The sequence below is a fragment of the Macrosteles quadrilineatus genome, unplaced genomic scaffold (assembly GCF_028750875.1).
Source record: "Macrosteles quadrilineatus isolate MER2022 unplaced genomic scaffold, UCM_ALF_1.0 Scaffold_8__2_contigs__length_117827958, whole genome shotgun sequence".
NCBI classification, from domain to species: Eukaryota; Metazoa; Arthropoda; class Insecta; order Hemiptera; family Cicadellidae; genus Macrosteles; species Macrosteles quadrilineatus.
In genome coordinates this window covers 45,908,706-45,933,673 of record NW_026542601.1, presented here as the reverse complement: position 1 = coordinate 45,933,673, position 24,968 = coordinate 45,908,706, and the positions used below count along the sequence as shown (strand labels likewise).

Genomic DNA, 24,968 nt, shown 5'->3' with positions numbered 1-24,968 from the left:
AATTAGAGTGGTTTATTTTTCTCAGAAAACTTATGGAACCTCTGCCTAAGTACGACTCAAGAAGGGAAGTTTAAGAGGTTCTTTTCACTCAGGGTCTGCTCCGATTAGCTGTTAAGAAAATTATCTTTGAATCTTCATTTTAAACCGGAATCATTACTGTAATGAAAACCCATAATAAGTTTAGAAAAATATGTGTATTTGACAATTATTTTTCCTCTGAACAAAGATTACGATGCTTATTATTTTAATATACTTCATAGTTAAAAGGTTACTACATATTATTAATTTTTCTTTTATTTAACAACTGTCCTTAGTGGAACATTGGGTCATAGTTGATTCATTAGTTATGCTTAGTTAACTTTTACCGCTTTTAAACCTATGAGTTTATTTGTGTCCACTTTGTTAGTGTTATCAAATTTTTAGCAATAAATCGACTTAATACTAATAACTCAAAAACTCATAACTTAAACCAGAGTAATATAATTATGATCATATTTCATTAACAATATTTATATACAATATCTAAGATTAGTCTTTAGCATTTTTTTTTCTATTTAATTAGAATTTTCAAAGATCAAATGAATTTTATTTTCGTTTTCGACGATAACAAAGTAGGCTAAACAGAACGTATAAATAAAAGAGTAAATAAACACTATGATGATTAGTTTAATATTTTTTTTATTTAGGTGAGCATATCAGTAAATTTCTTATGATTATCCTTTAATTAGGTTGAAACTCAAGTTTATTTCACCACTGCATGTATTCCTAATACTATATATTTGAGTCTAGTGTTCCAGTTTTATTTATGAATAAGAAACTTTACTTCAAAACCAAAAATGCATTTTCTATTAACACTTTCGCTAGAACATATATTTTCCACGGATGTTGACATAACCAGTGTTTCTGTTTGTATACTTTCAACGTAAATACGGATTATTTACTTGCGTCAAACAAAGTTTTAATTAAAACTTCTGACGGAAATACAACACTGTGTCACAGTCGTGCAGATCTTTATCCAAGTAATGTCGTTTGTGAAGTTTGTCATCCAAGGTTGAAAATAGGTCGATGAAAATTCCTAATTATTCCCGTAATCGGGGCTCAATGTTATCTAGTACGGAAGGAAATACATCTTTCGAATACACTTGGTATTCCAAAGACAGTCATGCCTCATTTTCAGGTACAACCCAATACAGTTCTGTATAAAAAAATATTATCAACTAGTTCTGCGCATTTTTATACACTTGACATCAACATTACAATATTTAGCTCTTGACGTGCTAATACCAAAATAGTTTATGATAGAAGTATATAATTAGTCGTTAGGGTAAATGTGCATGATCCCTTGTCTGTTAACGCTGAAGACGTTATTACCACCTCTCCTATATTCATGACCATGGTTACCGACTACGTTATTTATGTCCTTTTTATTACCTGTTTTCCTGAGCTGGATGTTTTTATAACACCTTAGGGGTTATGTGATTTTATTATGGTAAATATTATCAAATAAAGTACACTGGATGATTGACCGGCTATCGTGGTAACATTTCGAAGAGAACTGACCCCTTTCCTTATTGTAGCCTCTAAACACATGGTGCATAACAAGTTTTCAAAAACAAAAATATATTTATAATAGGTCATAAATTATTGGACACATTATAACAAGATATAAGATTAATTAAATAAATTACCAAGCGACTTTGAAACATGAAAACTGTTTCATAACAGAAAATTTAAAACAAATATAGATACAGATACAGTAACTGCAAAAACTAACTGTGAAGATTTCAGTAATTATGAAGAGTTTTTTTAATAGTCTGTAAAATCACCTAAATAGTGAATGTCTATGGTTTCTTCTCAAATGACTTGTGTTGTGGCATAGTCAGTTAGCCAAAAATAAAATACACCAGCTGTGAATGAAATTTGACCAAGCAAAAATTTTACTGATCTCAGTATCAAAATGTAGTGTGCAAGAAAAAGTTATGTGCGTTCTTTGATATTATGAAAGCTGATCTGTGATATCTGTACGAAGAAGGTTTCGTTTAGGGTTTGTTCGTGAACCTCTGAGTAACAATATTGTATAAACTATGGTATAGGCAGGTTGAACTGACGCGAAGTGTACAACATAGGTGCTGGTAGATCACCAGGGGTGAGGGCGAGGTCCAAATGGTCAGAGGTCGAAATCAGACCACTAGATTTGTCTGCAAACAATGGAGAGTACGTGGGAATAGTTTATTTAGTTTGGTTGGAATAATGTAACAGTAATCATTTTTGCATTATTATGATAACAGAACTGTTTTAAATTTGCTGTTAAATAAAATTATTCCCTTGTTTCTAATACCCTGTACTACTGTTTTAGGACAATCTACCTATGTAGTATGTAGTTACACTGTGTTCCCCTGAGATACTCCAGGAGAGTTTATTAACTGTGGTTGCGTTGGTCAAGCAGTTTTATGTGTCTGTGCAGTAATTATACACAAAGTTTTGCAGTCCTTGTAAGCTGATCCCGGGGCAGATGAGAGGCTGGACAAGAGACAAGATGTTAAACAAAACTTTACACTGATTACTGCTGTTTAAACAGCTTAAGTTGTTCGGTACTTAACAGGATCTTACTATAAAAATTTTAAAAATTGATTCAACGAAATATGTTTTGGTTCATACAACCTTCTTGGAAAACACCTTTTTTCGAACTATACATTTTTTATACGAACCCTGGTATTTGCTTTGAGTCTATTTTGTTATACTATCCCTCGTTCGCCTTTTGTTCATAATAATTTGAACTAAGAAATTAATCAGAGTGAATCAATCGAATTGAATTATTTTTATCATAGCGCATTTTCCATAACTAGAGACAGTCCATCGTATCCAGTATGAGAGTGATCCCACTCCCAAAGACGTGTAATATTTGATGTCCACCACAAGACGGGACTCCCCTATCTCAGGGGTGACATTTACAACAGCGTTTTACGCTTTCGTCTGCTGAAAAATTCACCTCCACTGGCGAAACTTTGGAGCTGAAATAATTACCAATCGATACAGAACTGTCTTCAATAACTTGTTATTGTAGCACAAGTCACAATAACAATAAATAATGTTCTGATAGAAAAACAACATCTAGTTTCAGCGATACGTGATTCGAAAACATCTTCCACGATTCTTATTAGTCATTAGTTCACGTTATACTTATTAGTCCACGATCGTTAATACTTCTAGTCAATACTGACACACAAATGTTTACAAAACTTAACCACGAATAAAGCACACAAGAAGACCTTAAATGTGGTCTTTAAAGTTAAAAGTAAATGTTGTCAACATCGTTGTTATTTATCGAGGGAGCAGTCAATGCCACTGTTAGGCCGCTATGGCGAACACATCATTATATCAGGATTGGACCTGTCGACGTATTGGAAATGTCTTTGCAGAGCCTGAGTCTTATCGTGGCATTACTGTTTGTCACCATCTTATCAATGTGATACTTTGAATTAAAAGTGAAAACACTCCTAATGACGGAATTTACACATCGTCATCAATATAATGAATGATTTCACTTGGAATAAAAAAGTGAAATCGTCTAATTTGGATTTTATAAATTAGCATGGTGTTTAAAATGCTGAGCAACTTTTATGTAGATACCGATTTAGTTAATTTTTCACACAGAATATCTTATTTGACTTAAGACCTTTTTGAGGGGTTAATTAATCGTTGGGATGGGGGCTGTACCTTAAATTAAATAAAAACAGTTGAATATATAAGATATATATACTGGATTTGTATTATCGTTTTTAAACATCAAGCTTCATATGTGTATGTACTTTTTGACTTTTACTCAACTAAATCAATGAATACAAAGGGTTGGTATTCATAGATAAAACCTTGTTTGATGATTAAATAAATATGTATAATCAGAACTTAGAGGCAGAGAGGACTAGCTTTGCCTAACTTGGCCTCTCAAATTAAGATTTTTTTATATTTAATTTCGTGTTGGTGCCACATTAATTTTTAAAATTGTATGGTATTTCAGGCCACTAATTACCAGGGTTAGCAAAGTACCTTGCCTAATTACTTCCATAAAATAAAATTACAACTACTGTAAAAGGCTGTTTTTGAATATTGTTTTGTAACTTTTGAATCAGTTTCGTGTTAAAATTGCAAGTGACAAAATTTTGATTTAGTTACTAACGACTAACCAGTAACAATGGAATACAGATAATATTCTTCAGCGACAAGATTAACTTCTGTTGAGTTATTGAATTTCTTAAGGTAGATGTTGCAGGAGAAGTCCAAAAAGAAGTATTTTAGTCAAGAACGTTACTTAACTCTTGGTCCAATCTCCAAAGTGCGACAGTCAGGTCTGCTTAGCCTCTCTACCTGATGTAGACAGTGGAAGTAAAGGTGGACAATATTTGCAATGCTCGGCTGCAACGTCACAGTTCGTGAAGTCCATTACAGTACTAAGTATTTAGAAATTGTACTCTTTACCTCCTCAAGCTAAATAAGTAAAATGGTTATAAATTCACTACGTTTTATGACTAATCAATACACAGTAATTGGACACATTTCATTGGCATTTTTATATTGTGTTTTCTTCTTTAATTCACTAAATATACTATTTCTTGCTTAATGGTTTACTTAAATAGTGTTTAAGTGTGTTTTGTAATTTCTAAAGTATTAATTCATACTTATTAAAATTATTTATTTCTATGTATCTAAAATCATTTTCCCCAAACCTAATATGATGTATTTTTCAGGTATGGCACTGATTTAAAGTACTCATTGAATGTTTTGGTAAGTCAGAATTCTTTTAATGACAACCATTTAGCTATGCAGTATCGTAATATATTCAAGTCAGTTACCTATCACATTATGGAATTAATTTTTCTTTAGTTGATAACTGTTTTAATAATAAAAAATAACATCAAACATTTAAATTTAAACACTTCAACTGTTAACTACAAGTAAAAAATTTACTAAATATTACAGATGTATCCTTTTTTATACAGGGTGATTGAAAAGTCTGGGTACGGCTTAATATTTTGAAAAATAATAAACGTAGACCTACAAAACTTGGAATCAAGTTATAAGGCATATAAATCTATCTTAACACATATCCAGTGATCCGCTACCTCCTCAGGGGGACGGCCCACCAGGAGTCAGAAGAAAATCTTAAACTGAAGCATAGGTCAATATGCACATCAAATTAAAGGTCTTTATTAGTAGAATACAATGCCGCAAACCGCACTTCAAAAGGTTGATCCTGTGCAAAATGACAGTTGTTCAAAGATTCATTTAATTTACATTGCTATTATACGCTTTCTCCTCAGGGGGCACAGCCCTGGGAATCGGAAGAAAATTGTTAACGTAAGAATAGGTCGATATGCACATCAAATTAAAGGTCTTCACTTTTAGATTACGATGCCGTAAATTCAAGCTCAAAAGAATGCCTGAGTAAAAATTGGCAGCCGTTCAAAGATTAAAAATGGCTGATTCAAGAAATCTTTGAACATCTGCCATTTTGCGCAGGATCAACCTTTTGAAGTGCGGTTTGCGGCATTGTATTCTACTAAAAAAGACCTTCAAATTGACCTATGCTTCCTTTTAAGATTTTCTTCTGACTCCTTGTGGGACGTCCCCCTGAAGAGTTATTGAATCACTGAATATGTGTTAAAATAGAGTTTTATGCCCTGTAACTTTGTACCAAGTATTTTAGCTCTATCTGCATTATTTTTTGAAATATTAAGCCGTACCCAGACTTTTCAATCACCCTGTATATTTCATTTGTAATGACAGCATGACAGTAAATTGTTATAACAAATATTATAATGCTAAACAATAATTGTGTGATATTTTTTTTTATTTCTTTTTTTACAAAACATAAACTCCGGAAATATTATGTTATTTTTGCCCCAAGGACCACAGCTTAAGAAGAAAAGTTTGAATGAATCCCTTATCCAGCGTCCGCCCTGATTAGGTTTGGAGTAAATTATCTTTGAAACTTAGTTATAAACTGGAGTTAGACACACTTCTGTCAACTTTTAAGATTTCAGAGGCAAAACAACCGTCTTGTTTTGATGAACCTTGTTTTTTTGTTTTGTTTTAGAGTAATAGTGATTCACCACTATTAGGGAAAGTGAGTATTTTGTTTGTATGATGACCGTTTTGTCTCAATTTGATTCTAAATCTCTTGTTGCGAAGCCGTTTATAGAATGAAGTTAATTTTCTAGAGATCACCCATTACCAACAAATATGAAAATATTTCAGTTTTGTATTTGAACACAACCATTGTCTGGACCAATGCTTTTTATTGCATTGCTGTTGTATATTATTAAATGCTAATACATTTTCTCTCTTAACAGTATCTTATTAATATTGATACCTTTACACATTCGTGTCGTCAAATAGTAAACTGGTGATAACGTTTTTTCAAGTCCAAGATCAAAACACTATGTGAAAAAATCAACTTGTATTAAGAGACTTAAAGAGTTTACCATTCAATCAAATGGCACAATGTTTTCATTATCTTATTGTATCCTCTTATCCTAGAGATCCTATAACTTATTATCTAAGAGCCACAACAATAATTTCTTTTCATGTATTTCTTTAAAAATCGTAGTTTTTAAAACTAACAAAAAATAATTCATAAAAACCCTAGATTATTTTTTTTTATACCTTAATGTTTGGTAACAACTTTTTTTCTGCTTAAGTAAAACGTTCGCCAGTTTTGTTCGTTTACCACAATCTCTAACCATATTTCATTGTATTTAAGTGTCTCTCCCTGTAATACTTTCACTCACTATTGGCATATCCAGTGTTTACAGTAGTTTCAACGTAAACGCAGCAGACTATTTACTCGCGTCAAACAAAGTTTTAATTAAAACCTCTGACGTAAACACAACTCCGTGTCACAGTCTTGCAGATCTTTATCCAAGTAATGTCGTTTGTGTTTACGTTTGTCATCCACGGATGAAAGTTAGTTTGAGGAGATTTGTAAACTAAAATCTTAAATATTATTTCAAATATATTCTTTCTTTTACTTCAGTTTTCAGTTTAGGTTTCCTCTTTTTACATTGTACGATAGTTGTAGTAGATTTTACCTAGTTTTAGACCTTTTTTAACAGCCTCTAATCAATTATCCAATAATTACAAAGATACGTAGGTTTTTGTGTTTTACAGTATATATTATTTTAAATGCTAATGATTCTTTCTACTCAGTCCTAAGCGAGCTGTTGTTACATATTAATATTCCTTAGGAAACCTGAACATTAAAAAATAAAACAGTGTTGTAACAGTTAAAGTTGGGTCAAGCAGTTTTGTGTTTTTTTTTTGTTACGTAATTATACACAAAGTTGTGCTCTTGTAAGCGGATCCCGGCCAGATGAAAGGACAAGGGTGAGTTTTGAGTGGAGATGTCAAACAAAACTTTACCCTTATGTCCAGGGGTTGTTCGCTCAGTCTCTAGTTTATTTTCATCATTATAATACAGAATATAGCATATATATTATTTCATTGATCATTGAAAGTAGTTGCAAAATATCTTCTCGCATTAAAATGTTTCCAAAAATATGAGCTTAGGTTTTAATTTTTAATTTTCTTTCAGTATTATTTAGGTTCATAATTTTTCTTTTAACGGGAACCCCCTTTCTTGTAAATACTATAAATATATGGTATCTTTTTCTAATTCCAATTTTACAAAGCATGTTTACATTTATGTTGATTTATGGTGGCATTAAATGAAACTATAACTTTGTTCGCTGATTTGTATTTAGTTTGCTTTATTAGGTGGATAAAGGGTCGAATGGTATCATATACTTGCAACTAAATATTATAACACTAAGATGGGCGTATCAGTTCAGCATAATCAAACAAATTCATTTTCAAATCGACCGTTCCACTGCAAATCTAGTTGGGCATGATAAATCATACGAATGTTCCAATTAAAGGAAATTCGGGTCAACCTAGGCAATTAGGTCAGTGATGCTAACTTCCCTAGCTTTAGTCAATTAATGAGGGGTTTAAGCCCCCCCCTCCCCCACAATCTGTCCTTCTCTTGCTCTCTCCTCCCCCCCTTACATCCCCTGTAATTTCCTATTGGCTACCACGAATGTTAATTCAAATTTGATTCAACCTTATCAGCTTACCTCTCAGAACAATTTAATGGGTAAATGCTATTTCTGAAAAAAGGTATTTTTTCAAACATCATACCAGTTTGGGCTTGTTCTATAAAAACGTATAATGCGATTCGATTTGAAGAAAGTAATATAGTCCTAAAACAACTAGTTTTCACCCTTCTGGAACATCACGACAAAAAACAACAAAATCATATCAATAACTCTTGCACTCACCCTTCCTTCATTTCCCTACTAAGCACCATCAGTATTACTGTAACAATCAAGTAGGAGCATTAGCAGTTAAAATAGACTACTTCTTATGACAGAAAAACTGTAAATAACCGGGACTTGTACTATCATATAACTTTTGTTGCTTTTTGTTCACATTTTAAACCTAACTAATGTGCTGGGAGGTGCCTGTTATAATATTTAGAGCAGGATTACCACCCAGGAGTTCTGGGTTCAAATTTGACCAATCGCCAATCATCCTTGATTCATATGATAATGTTTTGGTTGAAGATTGAGCTACTTAAAATTTAAAAAGTGATAATTACTCCGTTACTCAAGATCACCCCCACCCTAAAAGCCACAGATTATTTTAAATTTAATATAGTCATTATTTACATTTTCATAGTTATCAAGCGATTGTTCTCAGGTACATTACTTAAAATGTAATTCAATTTGTAATCTTTTATTCCTTTTATTCCTGTTATTCATATATATGCGCTTTGATTGTTCAAATGTAATATTACTTCCACTGAGCTTTTCTCGTATTAATATTTAATAAAGGAGATTTGTACCAAAACCTACTTAGAGAATAGCTGAGTTGGCAGAGAAATAATATTTCTCTGGTGCAAGGTGGCGCATAGTCATGAAAGTCCAATTTGGCCGAACCTGCATAATGTGAATAAGGGACCCCACCAGAACTGCGCTACGTCTCGCCACTGTTTCATGTTTTTATTTATTTATGACTTTAATTTTGAACTTAACTGTAAGATATTCAACGTCTTATGATTTTTTTTATTTCGTGTGCTTGTTACGTGTTTTTATTTAGGCTGGAATAACAACCTTCATCATCGATTGAAAAATAATAGATTAACCTCAAACTCATTCCCAAACATGACACAATTAGTTTGATTTGGATTAGTATAGTGTTCTCACACTAGACTAACAAGTGCGTTGAATAACACAGATTACAAATAAATATATTAAAGTTACGTCGTTTAAACAATGATTACGATCATAGACAGGATACAATCTTCAAGATGTAATTATTAAAAGACTAGCATTTCACTAGATTATCACATAATACTAGACAATGTGTATGTAAAATCTCAATATTGTTTTAAATAGTAATTATCTATATTAGGTTAAAGTTGAACAAATAGTTGCAATGATGAGGTCACACTGTAGGCAAAAGCGATTTCATGTTTCCAGGAATAATAAACCTAGGATAATTTAATTATGAATGTATTTTGCATCAGATTATTTGCATTGCTGCATATTAATCTAGCCAGTTAAAACAACTCGGTTTATCGTTTTAATTTTAATCTGATCTTTAAGTTAGGTTTGTTTGGTAAAAATATCTAACATAAGATATTTGTCAAAAATAAACACACAATTGAGTGAGGTGAATAAAAACAAGTGATAGCTTGAGAGTGTTCACGAAGCAAGTCTAGTCTACTCTTAAATAACATGTGAATAAACACAAGAGTTCACTCGCGAGAGTTGTCTTGTGGTACGGAGGGTTCCCTCTTGCGCCGGCAAGTGATCACTTGTAGAGAACACTTGTGTTTTAAAGAGAACACTCGTTTTTCATAATAAAAACAAACAATTTAACTTGGGCAATTTTAATGTTTGCAACAGCTTAATTCTCAGCGGCCAAAGTAATCAGATTTAGGATATTAGGACGTTTTTATAGTTTGTTATCAAAAGAACATACGTTGTTAAGTTTGGTGCAACAAAATAGATACATAGTATTCGTTTTAATATTTACTTATCTAAACTAATGGTTTGTTATCGTTAAAGAGAACATTTTTTTTAGTTGTAGTACGTAATGAAAATAAATTATGTAGTTTCAGTTTTGTATAACATTTAAATAAATTCATTATTAATAAACAGACATATTTATTTACAGAAACCTATTTACATTTACTGATATAACAATTGTTCACAGTAGTTCGGTGAACTCCAATATCGACAGCTACCCCACTTTGAAACCCAGGGTCACTCAAATATCTTAAGAAAATTTCTATCTTTTCCCTTTTCGACAGAGCTCCACCTCGATTCTCAACATCATTCCAAAAATAATCTGAAATGTAATTTACACTTGCATCCTCAAATCTGAGTAATTGTTTGCACTTGTTAGGGCTTATACTTCTTCTAATCCCATATTGTTTTCGTTCACGAATATGCATGAAAGCAGTCATTTTAGGCAAGTGAACAGTTACAAGTGTGGGTTGACCCTGACTTGTAAATCTAAGAGTGTTCTCTTTCTAGACAAGTGTTTGCTTTTTCTTTATTCACATGTTTTTAAGAGTTGTCTTGCATCAGAAAATGGTTCCCTTGTAGTGAAAGTGAACTCTTCCTTTATTCACTTGCTGACAAGTGTTCACTCAAAATAATACAAGTGGGAGAGTTCTCTAGTTTTTATTCACCTCGCTCATATACTCGTTTCCTTATACAGTATACGACAGATAACCTTTGTTATACATTTTTGTAATAAAATAAATTCGTTGAATTTTATGACAATTAAACTAAACCAACTGTGTAATTAAATTTTTCTTATTTGGAGAAACAACTGTAGACTATGTATGATAAAAATGTTTCGCGCACGTGAAGTTTAAAAAATCTCACGCAAATATAGTCTAATTCGTGAAAAACACCTCAGAAACTGACTCTCTTAATGATTTAACTCAAACCGAAAATGTTTGTGTAAAGTGTTGAAAGTGTTGTGGCCAGATCAACTCTAACTCGGGAATGAAGAGGTATTATTAATGAAATGCAAACTTAAAACTTTAGCTGTGTCAAAGTGACGACGAGATCTTGGAAATTCGTTCAGTTAATATTATGAAAGTGTATCGTTGATAGATTACAACTAAATGTGCTTTTGTAACTTGAATATTAAAGTAAAATACATACTTGGAAGACCTGTAAGCTGATATTAATCCCTTTGTAGAACCTTCATAGGAGAAAATGAAATTGTAACTTTACTTTATGTGTTTGTTTACCACTCAAATATGTACCAATAAAACATATTGAACAATATATATTCTCAAATCCTAAAAATATTGATATACGTGAAAAATCGCTAACTATTTAATAGTAAAAATTTAGTTTATCAATCCATTTATTATAACTAATATCTATTTGACAAGTTAAGTGGTAAGTGAGTTAGTTGTTCAATTATTTTGTACCTAATTAACTCTGAAGTGTGTAACATTAATCTAAAAACTAACAAGCAATATAGTTGACATTCAAACATTTGATTAAACACCTTACTTTACCAACCTAATGAACTGGTTTCTCATTTTCGATATCCAACTGAAAAAGTTGACGTTAAATTTGTCCAATTCATTTATGAACCTCAAACTGTCCCTTTATTTAAGCTTTGTCAAACAGTTTACAGTATTTTTTGCACTCGGGACTAATCAGTGACAGTTCAGATATTGATTGACGTTTACATAATTTAATAGCATTTTATTTATCTAGGAGGGCAACCAGAAGTAATAATAATGCGACTTTCTAACAATTTCCTACACTCTGGCGTAGCAGGTTTACCTAAGATGTTTTCTAATGTCCCCTATTCTGCTTGTACATCACGTGCTTGTAGTGCCCGGCCCGAGGCTAACTGACCGACCAAACCTCCCTTCCCCCCTACAATGCCCCTGCAAACCTCTGTAAAGAGAACATGCCCGGAGGTGGGCACTGGTGAGGGCGGCCTAATCTAATAATGCATTAGTCAGCTGATCAAAGACTTTGTTTTTTTTATTTTCAAACTCTATATCAGGGGGTGGACAAGACTTGAAAATAATTTAGGCCTATGCCTGCGACAAGCATATGTACTGTATATTAGTTAGATGGCTAATAGTTTTTAATAGCACTGAAATATTTATTTAAGATTCTAGTTAGATGGCTAAGAGTTTTTATTAGCTCTGAAATGTTTATTTAAGATTCTGATTCTATGTGAAACCAGTTGAGGTACCTTTGTTAGGAGTAATTATAACTATTTGTTCAATTAACCCTCATATACAGTACATAATTTCATTATTATACAATAATAGTTATATATAATAGTTAGTTATTATATAATAATAGTTTTGGGTCAGCAATAGCTTTTTGCGAGATTGGATGAAATGGTCTTTATATATTCATTGAATATCGTACCTAAGTATACCATTGATTTTGTTTAATGGTTAAAGATTGTTAATTATTAGTCACGGTAAACGTCCTGTTATTTACACTGTTGAACCGACCAAATACATTACAAACGAATAAGGTATGATTTATAATACAATTATACTATTACATGCAAAGGTTCTGTTTAGTTAGAATTGTGTCAAATAAAATTGTACTCCACAGCTATAAGTCTCAAACCTGTAGATGTAGTCTTAAAATTCAAGATTATGACAATTCTCTCCAGGCTGTCAACAAACTAATACAGTTCTTATTGGTCGTTTGCTTAAATTCAAGTAACTTCTGTTAAATAAATGAATCCTGTATGTACGTAATTTCAGCTCAAAAATATACGTTAATATTCCCTTAAACCTATTAGTTTATCCATTAAAATATTTGTTACATATATACTGTATGAACACATACTTTTAATCCTTCTGCTAGGTAATTTTCTATTATATCGCATCACATCAAAGTCTAAAGGTAAATTTTCAAACAACTAACCCCAACAATGTACAGACATGAAGCTGTAATAACTTACCCTTGCCCTTACCTAACTTTACCAAACGTACCGAACAAAATAATTAGTTTCCAGATAATAGAACAGCACCGTTAACCGTAATTTAGTAATTTAAAAGCTAGTTTTACAGAATATTTGAAGATTTTTAAAGTTATATTAGGAATATTAACAAGTTGCCTGGCTGGTTGCCCTTGTAGTGGTGTAATTAAACAGAAAAGTTTGCCCAACCTTTGGTAAGCGGATCTACACAAGATGAAAGGTTGAGGTTATTTTGCGGACAATGCTGTGGCCTGATTATAGTGGCTTGCAACAATTAGGGTGAACACGTTGTTAAAATTCAATAAAATTGTATAATTACTACATACAATTTAATTGTTTAACAAATCTATTGTAGAAGATGTGTATACACAGAGTAAGTAGGCCTACTTGACAGATAATCGATATTTGAACATCGTAACAAAAATATTTCTTTTTATTAGTGGAATCTTAATTGTGGTTGATAAAATACCCCCACCACAGCAAATCTGCATACCAAGTGAATTTCCATTTGCCTGATTTGATTCCCACATAAATATATTTAAATTACATTAGATTTAACGATTACCTAGGTTTGCTGCTAGGTACTAGGCGGGTGATAAAGTGTGTGTGTGTGTGTTTTTTTTTATATAGTTTAGCTTAGTGTAAAATAAAGAAAGTGGTCATGTTTGATCAATGTGTGTCCATAAATAACCAAACTACAACAGTTTACTTATTGTTCATAAAAAAATATATAGGAATATTGAATTTACATTTCTTTGGATTTTTTCCGAAACCCAAAAACACCTCAACACTCTCTCTGTTTTTTGTTTGGATTGCTCAAAAACACAGCTCAACATACAAAATTATTTGTTTTTTAAGCTCTGTAAAATGGTTTGAAGAGAAATTGTAAATTTTGTGATTTAAGTACCAAAAATGAGAAAAAAAACTAATGTTTACCCAATAAAGTCCCGTTCCTATGATCCGATCATGCTGGTTCGCGAACTCATTCAAGTTTATCTTGCTCTACATCTTCAAGCCAAATTTCATCAAAATCTGACAAAAATCACTCAAGTTATCGAGTTCACGGACGTAAATATAAAATATATAAAAAAAATGAACGAATAGTGTTTTTGGCTTCCAGGTACATCAACAAAATAAACAATTATACCGGTCCCGTGTCCACATCTTACAATGCCACCTACGGTAATAGCTACTTCCCTGTAGAAATTCACTTAAAACGTGTGCGTTAAGCAGCTATCTATCTTCTATCTATACTATTATAAAAAAGAGGTGGTGTCTGTGTGTGTGTATGGGAAAAGTAAACGCGAAAACTACTGGTCGGATCGGGCTGAAATTTGGCATGATGATAGCTCACATTCCCGATTAACATATAGGCATATTTTTATCCCAAAAATCCTTTCGGGCTCCGCCCCAGTGGCTCTGGAGTTTCCCATGTTAACCTTATGAGAAATGAAATTATTGAATCTTAACAGCTGTTTCAATTAAACAAGTTGGTTCTGTTCTGTGATGTTCAATAGCATTAAAGTTACAAGGATTACCAACAGGGTGCAGCACTAGCACTATTATTTCTTTTACATTTATGACAACAGCAAAAGGTGAGTGAGCGTAGCGAACAAACTTCAACCTGGAGGCGAGTGAGCGTAGCGAACGAGCTAACCTGAAGGCAAGTGAGCGTAGCGAACGAGCTAACCTGAAGGAAAGTGAGCGCAGCGAACGAGCTCCAACCTAAAGGTGAGTGAGCGTAGCGAACGAACTTCAAAAAGAACCGAAATTTCTTAAACCATGTCCTCACTCATAACTGCTATAAGCATTTGATACTTATATGCCAACCCCGTACGAAGGACGGGTACTCTGCTAGTACTATATAAAATGAGTGTAGGTTTTTTTGTTCACTCTTCCCTCTGTTTATTTTTTTCTTTCAATTATCAGCAGTTTTTAGTGGTCGGTTCACACTTAAATTATATGTGAATTCCTTTGATTTGAATCCCAAACCATTTCATAAAAAAATAATATTTTGATAAAATATAATAATCTATAGTTTGATATAATAATATCAGATACTAATGGCGGTTGGATTGTTTAAGTTACTCTATAAACACTTTGGTCAGAGTTAACAAACATAAATTTAATCATTAAATGTTTAGAAATTTTTAGAAAATGTGTAGCCTAAGTATTTGGAATGTTTTTAGTACAAATACCTCTTAAAGCTTTAGGAGAGTATTTCAATGATTAGGCCTATATTATGTAACTTTATAATTATTGGTGTGTCTGTTCACTATAGGAGAAATAATGGCCACAGATCTATGTAAGGATAACTATAATAAGGTATTACAGTATTCCAACGTTTTTACCAATTGATTTATTAGGGATTCGTGACAATAAATTACAAGTTTTCTTGTTGAGATTGAATGCTCTAATCTCCATATAATATTCATCTTGTCTTACAAGTCAAACACTTGAACTTCTGCCACCTCGCCAAAATGTTCACTAGACTCGAGATATGGTTTGCACTTCGTCAATTATGTAGCTTCGTCGCTCCGTGACTTGAGGTGCTCTTTTCTTTTCTGAACAAACTTTGGAAATCTAAAAGTGAAACAAGAAAGGCTACTTTTGAGATTCAGTTTTGAGAGTGATGTGTCTTTTCTAACATACTGTATGTTTAACAAAATACCATATGTTATATTTAATAAGTTAACTTTGTTTTTGTTTACAATCATTGTTATTTAGGATTCAATTCAGAATACACCTATTTTATTTTACACATCTTTTATTTAATATGTAACAGTTTGGCGACGAGGAAAACCAGTTTTAAATTTTTTTTACATTCTATTTATTACAATTTATATTTTAATATGAGTGACCTAAGTTACACTGAAAGTTTGACTGATTTAAAGAAGATTAGAGTAGTAGTGAAGGGTCAGTTGTCTAAGGCTGAAAGATGGCTAGCAAACCTACAAAACATGTCAAAAGAAGTAATCAAAACCAGGATAACAACAATTGAAGATTATTGGGAAAGATTTAATTCTGTACAACAATTAATAGAAGAGAAAACTGAAGAAGCTGAAATTGAGAAAGAAATAGATTACAGAGTAGAAATGGAGGACAAATATTACAAGGTAATGGATGAGTTACAAAAACGTATGGGACAGCTTGCAGAACTACAAGTGAACACTCAAAATATTGTGCCTAGTACATCAAATTTGTCTACTCCACAACGTCGATCCACTACTTCCTCAATGATTTTCACACCATATCAGGAAAATGAATCATTCAAGAACTTCATTCGTCGATTTGAGATATTTCTATATCTACATAGCCAAGAATTGGAACCAAAGGATCAAGTGTACACAATGCTACATGCCTTAACGCCACATTTACATCAGAAACTGTATGATTTGTGCGCTCCTGAAAGTCCTTTGGATAAAACATATGCTGAATTAGTAAGTCTTTTGGCTGATTATGTTGACCCTAAACCTAGTACTTGGGCCTTACAACACAAATTTATGACAAGAACACAAGAATCTGAAGAAACCGTAAAAATATATTCCGTTGAGCTTCAAAAGTTATCTTCAGACTGTGACTTCAACTGTAATAATTGTGGGAAATCAATTGCAAACACATTACTACGCATGCAGTTTATAAGAGGTATTAGCAATTCAGACATAAGAACAAAATTATTACAAGAAAGATCTGCTTCATCGTTTCAAGATGTAGTGAAACTTGCCTCCATTATGGAATTGGCAAAGAACGAAAGCTATATAGTAGAAGAAAACATTCATTCAAATGAGAAAATCAACAAGATAGCAGGTACAGGAACAAAACCACCCCATTTTTCTCCTACTTGGAACAAAAAGTTAAAGTCTCCATTTGAACGCCTCAAAGGTAAATGCTATCGTTGTGGATCACCTAGACACAGGGCACATCAGTGTAAATTTATCGGAGAAATATGTAAGAAATGCAACAAACAAGGGCATATTGCTAGCGTATGTTTAGGCACAAAACAAACAGAAATTCATTGTACCGAAACTGACAATACTATAGACTATTATAAGGAAGAGAAACAAGAGGTTTTTAAGATACACAACCAGAGTGCCGGTAATGACAAGTTTATGGTCGAGATACTTATTGAAGGTAAACCTGTGCGGATGGAGTTAGATACTGGAGCAGCAATAAGTATTCTACCATACTCTACCTTCAAAAGTCTCAACATAAATAAAAAGATTTTCCTTACAAACATAGAACTAAGGACATACTCAAGCGAAATCATCAAACCACGGGGTGTCGTCTTTGTAGAATGCACTTACAATGATCAGGTGTTTGTTGGGAAACTCTACATAGTGAACCAAAATTTCGATGCCATTTTCGGAAGAGAATGGATTAGAGAGGTCAAACTGGATTGGGCAGAACTCAAAACAGTTAGTAACAATACTACATCTACTGCACTCGAAGATCTTTTGGATGAATTCAAGGAATTATTTGAACCAGGAGTAGGACTCATACCTCACAAAAAAGCACACTTACAGCTTGTTGAAGGGGCAAGACCTATTTTTGTGAAGGCTCGTCCAGTCCCATATGCACTAACTGAAAAAGTAGAACTCGAGTTGAATCGTCTGGAAGAAGCTGGAATCATTTCCAAAACAGACAAGTCCGATTGGGGAACTCCAATTGTACCTGTAGTAAAGCCTAATGGTAACATACGAATATGCGCTGATTACAAGGTTACAGTAAATAAACAAATCAAAGAAGAACATCATCCAATACCTCGGATCGAAGACATTTTTGCTCAAATGAATGGAGGACAGTTGTTCTGTACTTTGGATTTAAGTAACGCTTATCTCCACTTGGAAATGGATGCTGAGAGTGCAGAAATTCAAACTTTGAGCACTCATAAAGGACAATACATAGTTAACAGACTGATGTTTGGTGTAAAAGTTGCTCCAGGAGTTTGGCAAAAGGTGATGGACGGAATCCTTCAAGACCTTCAAGGTGTTCAGTGCTTCTTCGACGATATAATAATTCAAGGAACGTCATCAAAAGAACTACTAGAAAGACTAAAGCAAGTGTTTGAGCGTTTAAGGAGTCAAAATTTGAAGTTGAACCGTGACAAGTGCAAATTTTTTCAAAAGAAAATTGAATACTTAGGACATGTTATTGACGCCACTGGAATCCACAAAAGTAAGGATAAAATCACAGCAATTACAAATGCACGAAGGCCTCAAAACATACAGGAACTCCGATCTTTCCTAGGGCTTGTTAATTACTACAACCGGTTTGTAAAGAACTTTTCCACTGTTTTAAATCCTTTACATAGACTTCTAAAAAAAGGGCAGTCATTCATATGGGACAGTAAGTGTGAAGAAAGTTTCCAAAACATCAAGAAAAGAATAACAAGTGACACAGTTCTTTGTCACTTTAACCCAGACCTGCCATTGATCCTTGCAACTGACGCTTCACCAGTGGGACTTGGAGCAGTGATATCACATCGTTTCCCAGATGGAAGTGAAAAGCCTATAGCTTTTGCTTCAAGATCATTGACCAATGCTGAAAAACATTACAGCCAAATCGATAAAGAAGCCACAGGTATATACTGGGGGTTGAAGAAATTTTTTTCTTATTGCTACGGACGTCATTTCACACTCATCACGGACCATAAACCATTAGTGTCAATCTTCAATCCCAACAAGAGCCTACCGTCAATGTCAGCTACGCGACTATTCAACTACTCCCATTTTTTATCAGGATTTAACTACACAATTGAATTCAAGAGAACTGGTGACCATGGGAATGCAGATTTCCTCTCAAGATTTCCTGTGGAAGATTCAAAATTTACAAGTATTGACCAGTTTGGACATTTTCAAACAAACCAATTGAACACCATAACTATCAATCCCAAAGAACTAGCCGAAGAAACTAAGAAGGACGCATATCTAAAACAAATTCTTGAGGCTCTTGAGGAGGGTCAATCATTAGAGCCATTGGGATTTCACGATAATGAAGTTACATTACATGAAGGATGCCTCTTCAAAGGGTGGAAAGTAATCATCCCAAATTCCCTCAAGAAAAGAATACTCAATGAACTACACTACGGGCACATTGGTATAGTAAAAACCAAAGCTTTGGCAAGAAGTTACTGCTTTTGGAGAGGAATGGATAAAGACATTGAAAACATGATTGCTGTTTGCAAGCCTTGTCGTGAGAAACAAAATTCTCCAACGAAAGAGATCAACCATCCTTGGGAACCAGCAACTCAGCCATGGGAGAGAATACATATAGATTTCATGGGCCCAACAAATGGACAACAATTTTTCATTGTTGTTGATGCCTTCTCCAAATGGGTAGAGGTAATACCCACAAAAACAGCAACTACCGATTGGACTATTAAGGAGTTGAAGAAACTTTTTAGTACTTTTGGTCTTCCAAGCCTCCTAATTTCAGACAATGGACGAAGTTTCACTTCTCTTACTTTTCAAGAGTTTCTTAAGTCATGTGGAACTCAACACAAAACGACTGCTCCGTTCCACCCATCATCTAATGGACAAGCTGAACGCTTTGTACAAACAGTGAAGAAGATGTTGAAGTCGATATTAGATGAACCAGGAACACTTGACAGTAAAATTCACAAGGCGTTAATTCAACTCCGTCAAGTACCAAACTCAACAGGAAACTCGGCATACCATCTCATGTTCAACAGACAAGTAAGAACATACCTCAGTGTTATGATACCTTCTAGAATCGAGGACTCAAAAGACAAACCTAAAGGTATAACACGCATATTTAAGGTGGGAGACCGTGTTCAAGTGAGAAACTACTACAAGGGTCAGACAAAATGGAGTTTCGGAAAAGTTACATCAAGAGATGGAAATCTACATTACAACGTTGAACTGGAGAACGGAGTAACATGCAGACGACATGTAGATCAAATGCTGCGATCAAGACTTTAAAGGGGGAAAATTGATGTGTCTTTTCTAACATACTGTATGTTTAACAAAATACCATATGTTATATTTAAAAAGTTAACTTTGTTTTTGTTTACAATCATTGTTATTTAGGATTCAATTCAGAATACACCTATTTTATTTTACACATCTTTTATTTAATATGTAACAGAGAGACTCATTTACAAACTTGTTTTTTTTTCCTTTTTTTGTATGAATTCAACAATAATTTTAAGTATGGAATCATACGCTTTATATCATTAATAATTAATTGCTACTTTTCTTGAAAACCAATAAATAATTACAAAAAACATCCTACAATAATCACCAGTAATGTTCCTGGCAGGAAAAGATTTATCAACGAACGTTTTAAATTAAAACCAAAGAACAATGTTTGTACGGACAAATTTCACTGTTTTATTTGCGCGGATGAGTTTGTTTCAGTAATAACCAATATCACATTGTATGTAAAGTAGCTGATATGTACGTAACACTTTAATAACTGTGTTTCAAAATAAATCATTGATTCCAATTATTTTGTTCGAATATCCGCTCGTAGCATAGTTTAAGTTTGTAGGTTTAGTTCGTGAACGACCTGTTAAGGTTTAACAAAATGCATGTCCCTTTTGTGTGCTTCCGAGGGTTTAAGGTTATCTTTTTCATTAAACGTTTAGTAAATTATGAACAAATGCATTTGGTTAAATGATTCCGTATACAATGTTTTCATAAGCCACTGCATTACCTTGGCAGACAGCTAGTGTAAACTAACGGTTATTTTTTTAGATGTTTGAAACGATTTAATCATTAAACTAGTTGCACGATTATTATAATTAATTGGCAAAGATTTTTAAGCAGTTGACTGCCATTTTTAACCTGTCAATTTGACTTAGTCAATTAACTATATTCTTCCGCTCTTAATCAAATCTTTTCAACGTTTTTTCCAACAATATTTTTTATATATAAATTAAATTGATACTGGTTTTCGTCAGTTGAACTTCTGTATAATATAATTAGTTTGAATGGATATGAATAATAATCCAACATCATCGTTGGACGGCTAGTACCATCGTGTAATTCGCCTCAACAGTGCAATAACCAATATTTATTGTCTGTCAGCTGTGTGGACTAAACTAATGTGTGTTCTGGGCCACACGTATGTCCATGTAGTTGTAAATGTGTATGTACATTACACTAACTAGTGATGATATGGTTGAAAGGGGAATTTAAAATGGTTGTACATAGCTCGTTAATTAAAAACATGGTGTTCCATCACCAAGGCCTAAAGAGAATCTTTTCTGTTCCAGCTCTAAATGAGCGAAGTTTGAAAAGATTATTTCCTGAGATACTGCATTATTCTTCAAGCAATCCTAATTCAGGAATGATTATTTTCTGCATTGTTTACCTTTATGTCATTGGCTCCCAGAGTTGTTGCCAATTTGCTAAGTTATTTTATAAGAACAGGGATTAACGTTATTTAATGCATGATTTATAGCTCCGCTTGTAAAATTCTAAACTCAAAATAAATGTCACTTTTTTAAATTTAAACTACATAAGTTGACACTTTAGTACAAATTTACAATTAAGCATTATAATAAACAAAAATAAATCCCAGCAATTACAAGATAATGGTTTTATTATTCGGGACTAACTTAATTTCTTTAGCAAAATCAGCAGACTAATTTAATCATACTGTTTAATAAGTCAGCCTGACAAGACCAGCTTGGCGTATATTCCTCTGTGGTAAAGTATGGACCTAATTAGTAACCCATCTCACGGGCTTTTGTTTTAGACCTTTGGCTTAACTGGTTTTCATAATGATATCGTTTTAATGGATCATTTTAGTGCGTGAACTCTGTAAGGCTTTGGAAATCACTCATTTGTACTAAGATTACGCATAAAGGGCTCTCGCGATTAGTTTTCGTCCAATGATTTATTGTGTAGTTCTTTACTAAACTACATTTAAATTTATCAATGTGTCACCAACGTTGATGCTAGTATTACATGAAATATCTGCTTAAGAGTTTCAGGAATTGAATGCATACATTAACTCACCTTAAGTACTTTATTTAGCTACTTAAGCTATCAATGAGCTTGGAACTTTATTTACAATGATGCAATAACTAAAACTCTACTTCTAAATTTACTAGAGCTCTACTCTGCTCTAGGCTAAAACTTGTACTTCTCAGCATATTGTAAAAATAGGTGTGGTATATTGCAATCAATGTTATGTTTGAACGTGCAAAACACCAGGTTAAGTCTGAGCACTTAACAACATAACACAACGACATCAGTAGAGTGTGGTTGTATCCTCGTTCAGTGATCCATTACAACTTTAATTTTGTTGCGTCGGTCAACCTTAACGTTAATTGATAACGTTTAATATCTTGTTTTAAAATTGCCTTTCGTTTAAATCTGTAAAACATTCTTTTTATTTAAAGAAGGCTAGTTCCAAAGAAAGATATAACTTTTGTAGATTATCTTAATTTATTAAGTAAAAAATAAACTATGTTTATTCCTAGCTATTGGTTGTAAAAATCTTAATAAAACCAGAATATTTTTATTTGTCAGTTATCATCGCTTGGAGCTACCAATGTTATCTGGTAAAAATATCATGTGTTTTTATTTTACTGATTACCAACAAAACAAAGTAAAAGATATATATTTCGCTTAACCTTAAACATTCCTGGAAGAAATTTTACTGTACAGTTTTCTTTTAGATATTAAAACTTTATCTTGAATAAATACTTAATGAATTTTTATTCCATTGTTGTCACCTCCCCCAAATAGCGTTGTAAACGTTACACAGTACTAACAGTTGTAATATTATTCTCCAGTGTAACAAGGTCAGTTGTAAGCCAAGCCGAGAACACTTGGGCTGTGTTTATTACTCTTTGCAGTTGTGTTTATTCTTGTATGGAGTGTTTATTTCTCTGTGGAGTGAGCCGCGTCGCCGTCTAGTGTTTCGCCATGGTGCATAACTGAACATAGAGAAACATTCTACAGGCGTGCAGCGGAGTCATAGTGTAGGGTAACTAAAATTACTTGGACTCCATGCTTGTTATTTAGATTGTTTACATGAATAGAAGCTAGTATGATCGTTAGAGTGCTTGGATCAAATCTTACCAATCAAATGGGTACTTAGGTATGTGATACTGGTACAACCCTGTTGTCGATGTTTCTTTACTCAACACGTACCTTGGTCTAAAAGAATGGATCTATCAGGTTAAAGAAAATACTTTCGTTTGTAGAACTCCCTTCACTATTGTCCAAACGACAGTTTAATAATATTTCAGCAATGCAGAAAGAATCACAAATAGAATTTAAACATTTTACATGGTTTGATTAAAATGTTTTTTACGATGGCCAAAAAGCACTAGACAAATTAGTGATTATATCTTTTTTTAGAATTTTAACTGATCCTTATATATTTTCTTGATTTATTCGGTAAATTATAAGATTTTCAGTTAATATCTTAGAAATATCTACTGCATTTGCTTTCATCTACTGGAAAACCCTATCGACCAATCTTGAGCTTCACCTCGTTGCTCTAGTATATTTCTTACTATTACAATTTGAAAAACTATTAGAGGTCTATAATTATTTCTCAATTGTTATTGAAAAGTAAATAACATTTAAATTTAGTTTATTTTAGTGTTTTACAGAAAATTTGTTTTGTTTTGATTTGTTTTAGTAGTCATCTAAATCCAGACATAGTGATTTAATACTAGGTTTCGTGTTAAACGCTAAAAATAAATTATATCAATTTCCATTAAGGTACAAAGCTAATTTAAAAGCGAAACAAACACGATAAATCCCAACTGCAACGCAAACTGTCGAATAATTTACCTAATTGCTTAGTTGGACCTGAGCTAAATGCAATTTAAAAGATTTGCTGGCGTGAAACACAATCTGCTTTCATATAACTTGTTTCCTTTCGTTGTGCCTTTTAATTCCAACTTTGACTATAAAACCAAACACTCAATTAAATAAGTTGTTTACAAATTCTTTATCACACTACATTACAATCACGATTTATATCATTTTTATGCTTGTATTTGTTTTTTATAAATTCAATAGACACGCGTGTGTGTGTGTGTATTATAATAATAATAAATAAAACCCCGGATTTTATTTTCGAAAACAAACAAAATACTTCGGTGTATTGGTATAACAATTTGTTATTGATATACTTTTGTGACTATTTTTGTTAGGTAAATATTTTTGTGGGCCGGAATTTCCAGTAGTTAATAAACTGCACCTATAACCTAGGGATTGATGTTAACATCTGTCAACGGGTTTAAACTACGTCATTATCCTCAGTGGTTTGTTTGAATTTGAAATTATGTAGAAAACAAAGCAAACTTTTCTCTCTAGCTAATATAATTATCTCCTCAGAAATAACTCATTCCGTTCAAATGAAAAGGTTTAACAAGAAAACTAATATTTATATTTAAGTATAACATAAGTGAAATCATAATGTTTAATAAGCGGTGCTGTTGACAGAGATTTTATGGATGTGATAAAGGATAGGGTGGCATATAAGTTTGTTGTTACAAACTTTCATATGCCTCTTTTCAAAATAAAATTAAATAGGCCATAAGCGTTTATTGTCAAATTTGATTATTCATGTGCTTTATTGGTATTAACAATGTTTTAATACATATTTTATGAATAGTGAAACTCATCCGGTTATCGTTTGTGTAATGAGAAATGTGAGAATTATCAGAAGTTTTGCTGCAGATAACAGTATTACACATATTTTCTTTCTACCCAGTACTTGTGTAAAATAATTAAAATTTCCTTGCTAAAACTTCCACTTAATTTTATTAGCCAGAATGTCAACATATTTCTATGATTATGCTTATTATACTTAACTTTTTAATGAATATACCATATACGAAATAAGCTATTGCCGCAAGACCTTGACCCGGGACCACTTTATCCTTTCGTTTTGATGTCCCTAGAGGCCAAAAACAA

At 32.8% G+C, this 24,968-nt stretch overlaps 2 protein-coding genes across 13 annotated transcripts in view; both read left to right on the top strand.

Annotated features, from left to right (window-relative positions):
* The window catches only part of LOC129000094 (protein muscleblind-like), a 596,156-nt gene that overhangs the window by 236,006 nt on the left and 335,182 nt on the right, over nucleotides 1-24,968 (top strand). The window lies entirely within an intron of this gene.
* LOC129000357 (uncharacterized protein K02A2.6-like) lies at nucleotides 16,152-19,997 on the top strand. Its single transcript, XM_054427321.1, has 4 exons — nucleotides 16,152-16,172; nucleotides 17,109-18,042; nucleotides 18,478-18,636; nucleotides 18,796-19,997. Exons 1-4 carry the CDS (start codon nucleotides 16,152-16,154, stop codon nucleotides 19,995-19,997), a joined length of 2,316 nt encoding a protein of 771 aa, XP_054283296.1.

Coding starts and splice junctions, on each gene's coding strand:
- LOC129000357 (XM_054427321.1), top strand. CDS start 16,152: ATGGAGGACAAATATTACAAG. Junction 16,173..17,108: donor TGGAGGACAAATATTACAAG/GTAATGGATGAG, acceptor GACTATTATAAG/GAAGAGAAACAAGAGGTTTT. Junction 18,637..18,795: donor AATCGATAAAGAAGCCACAG/GTATATACTGGG, acceptor ATTTTTTATCAG/GATTTAACTACACAATTGAA.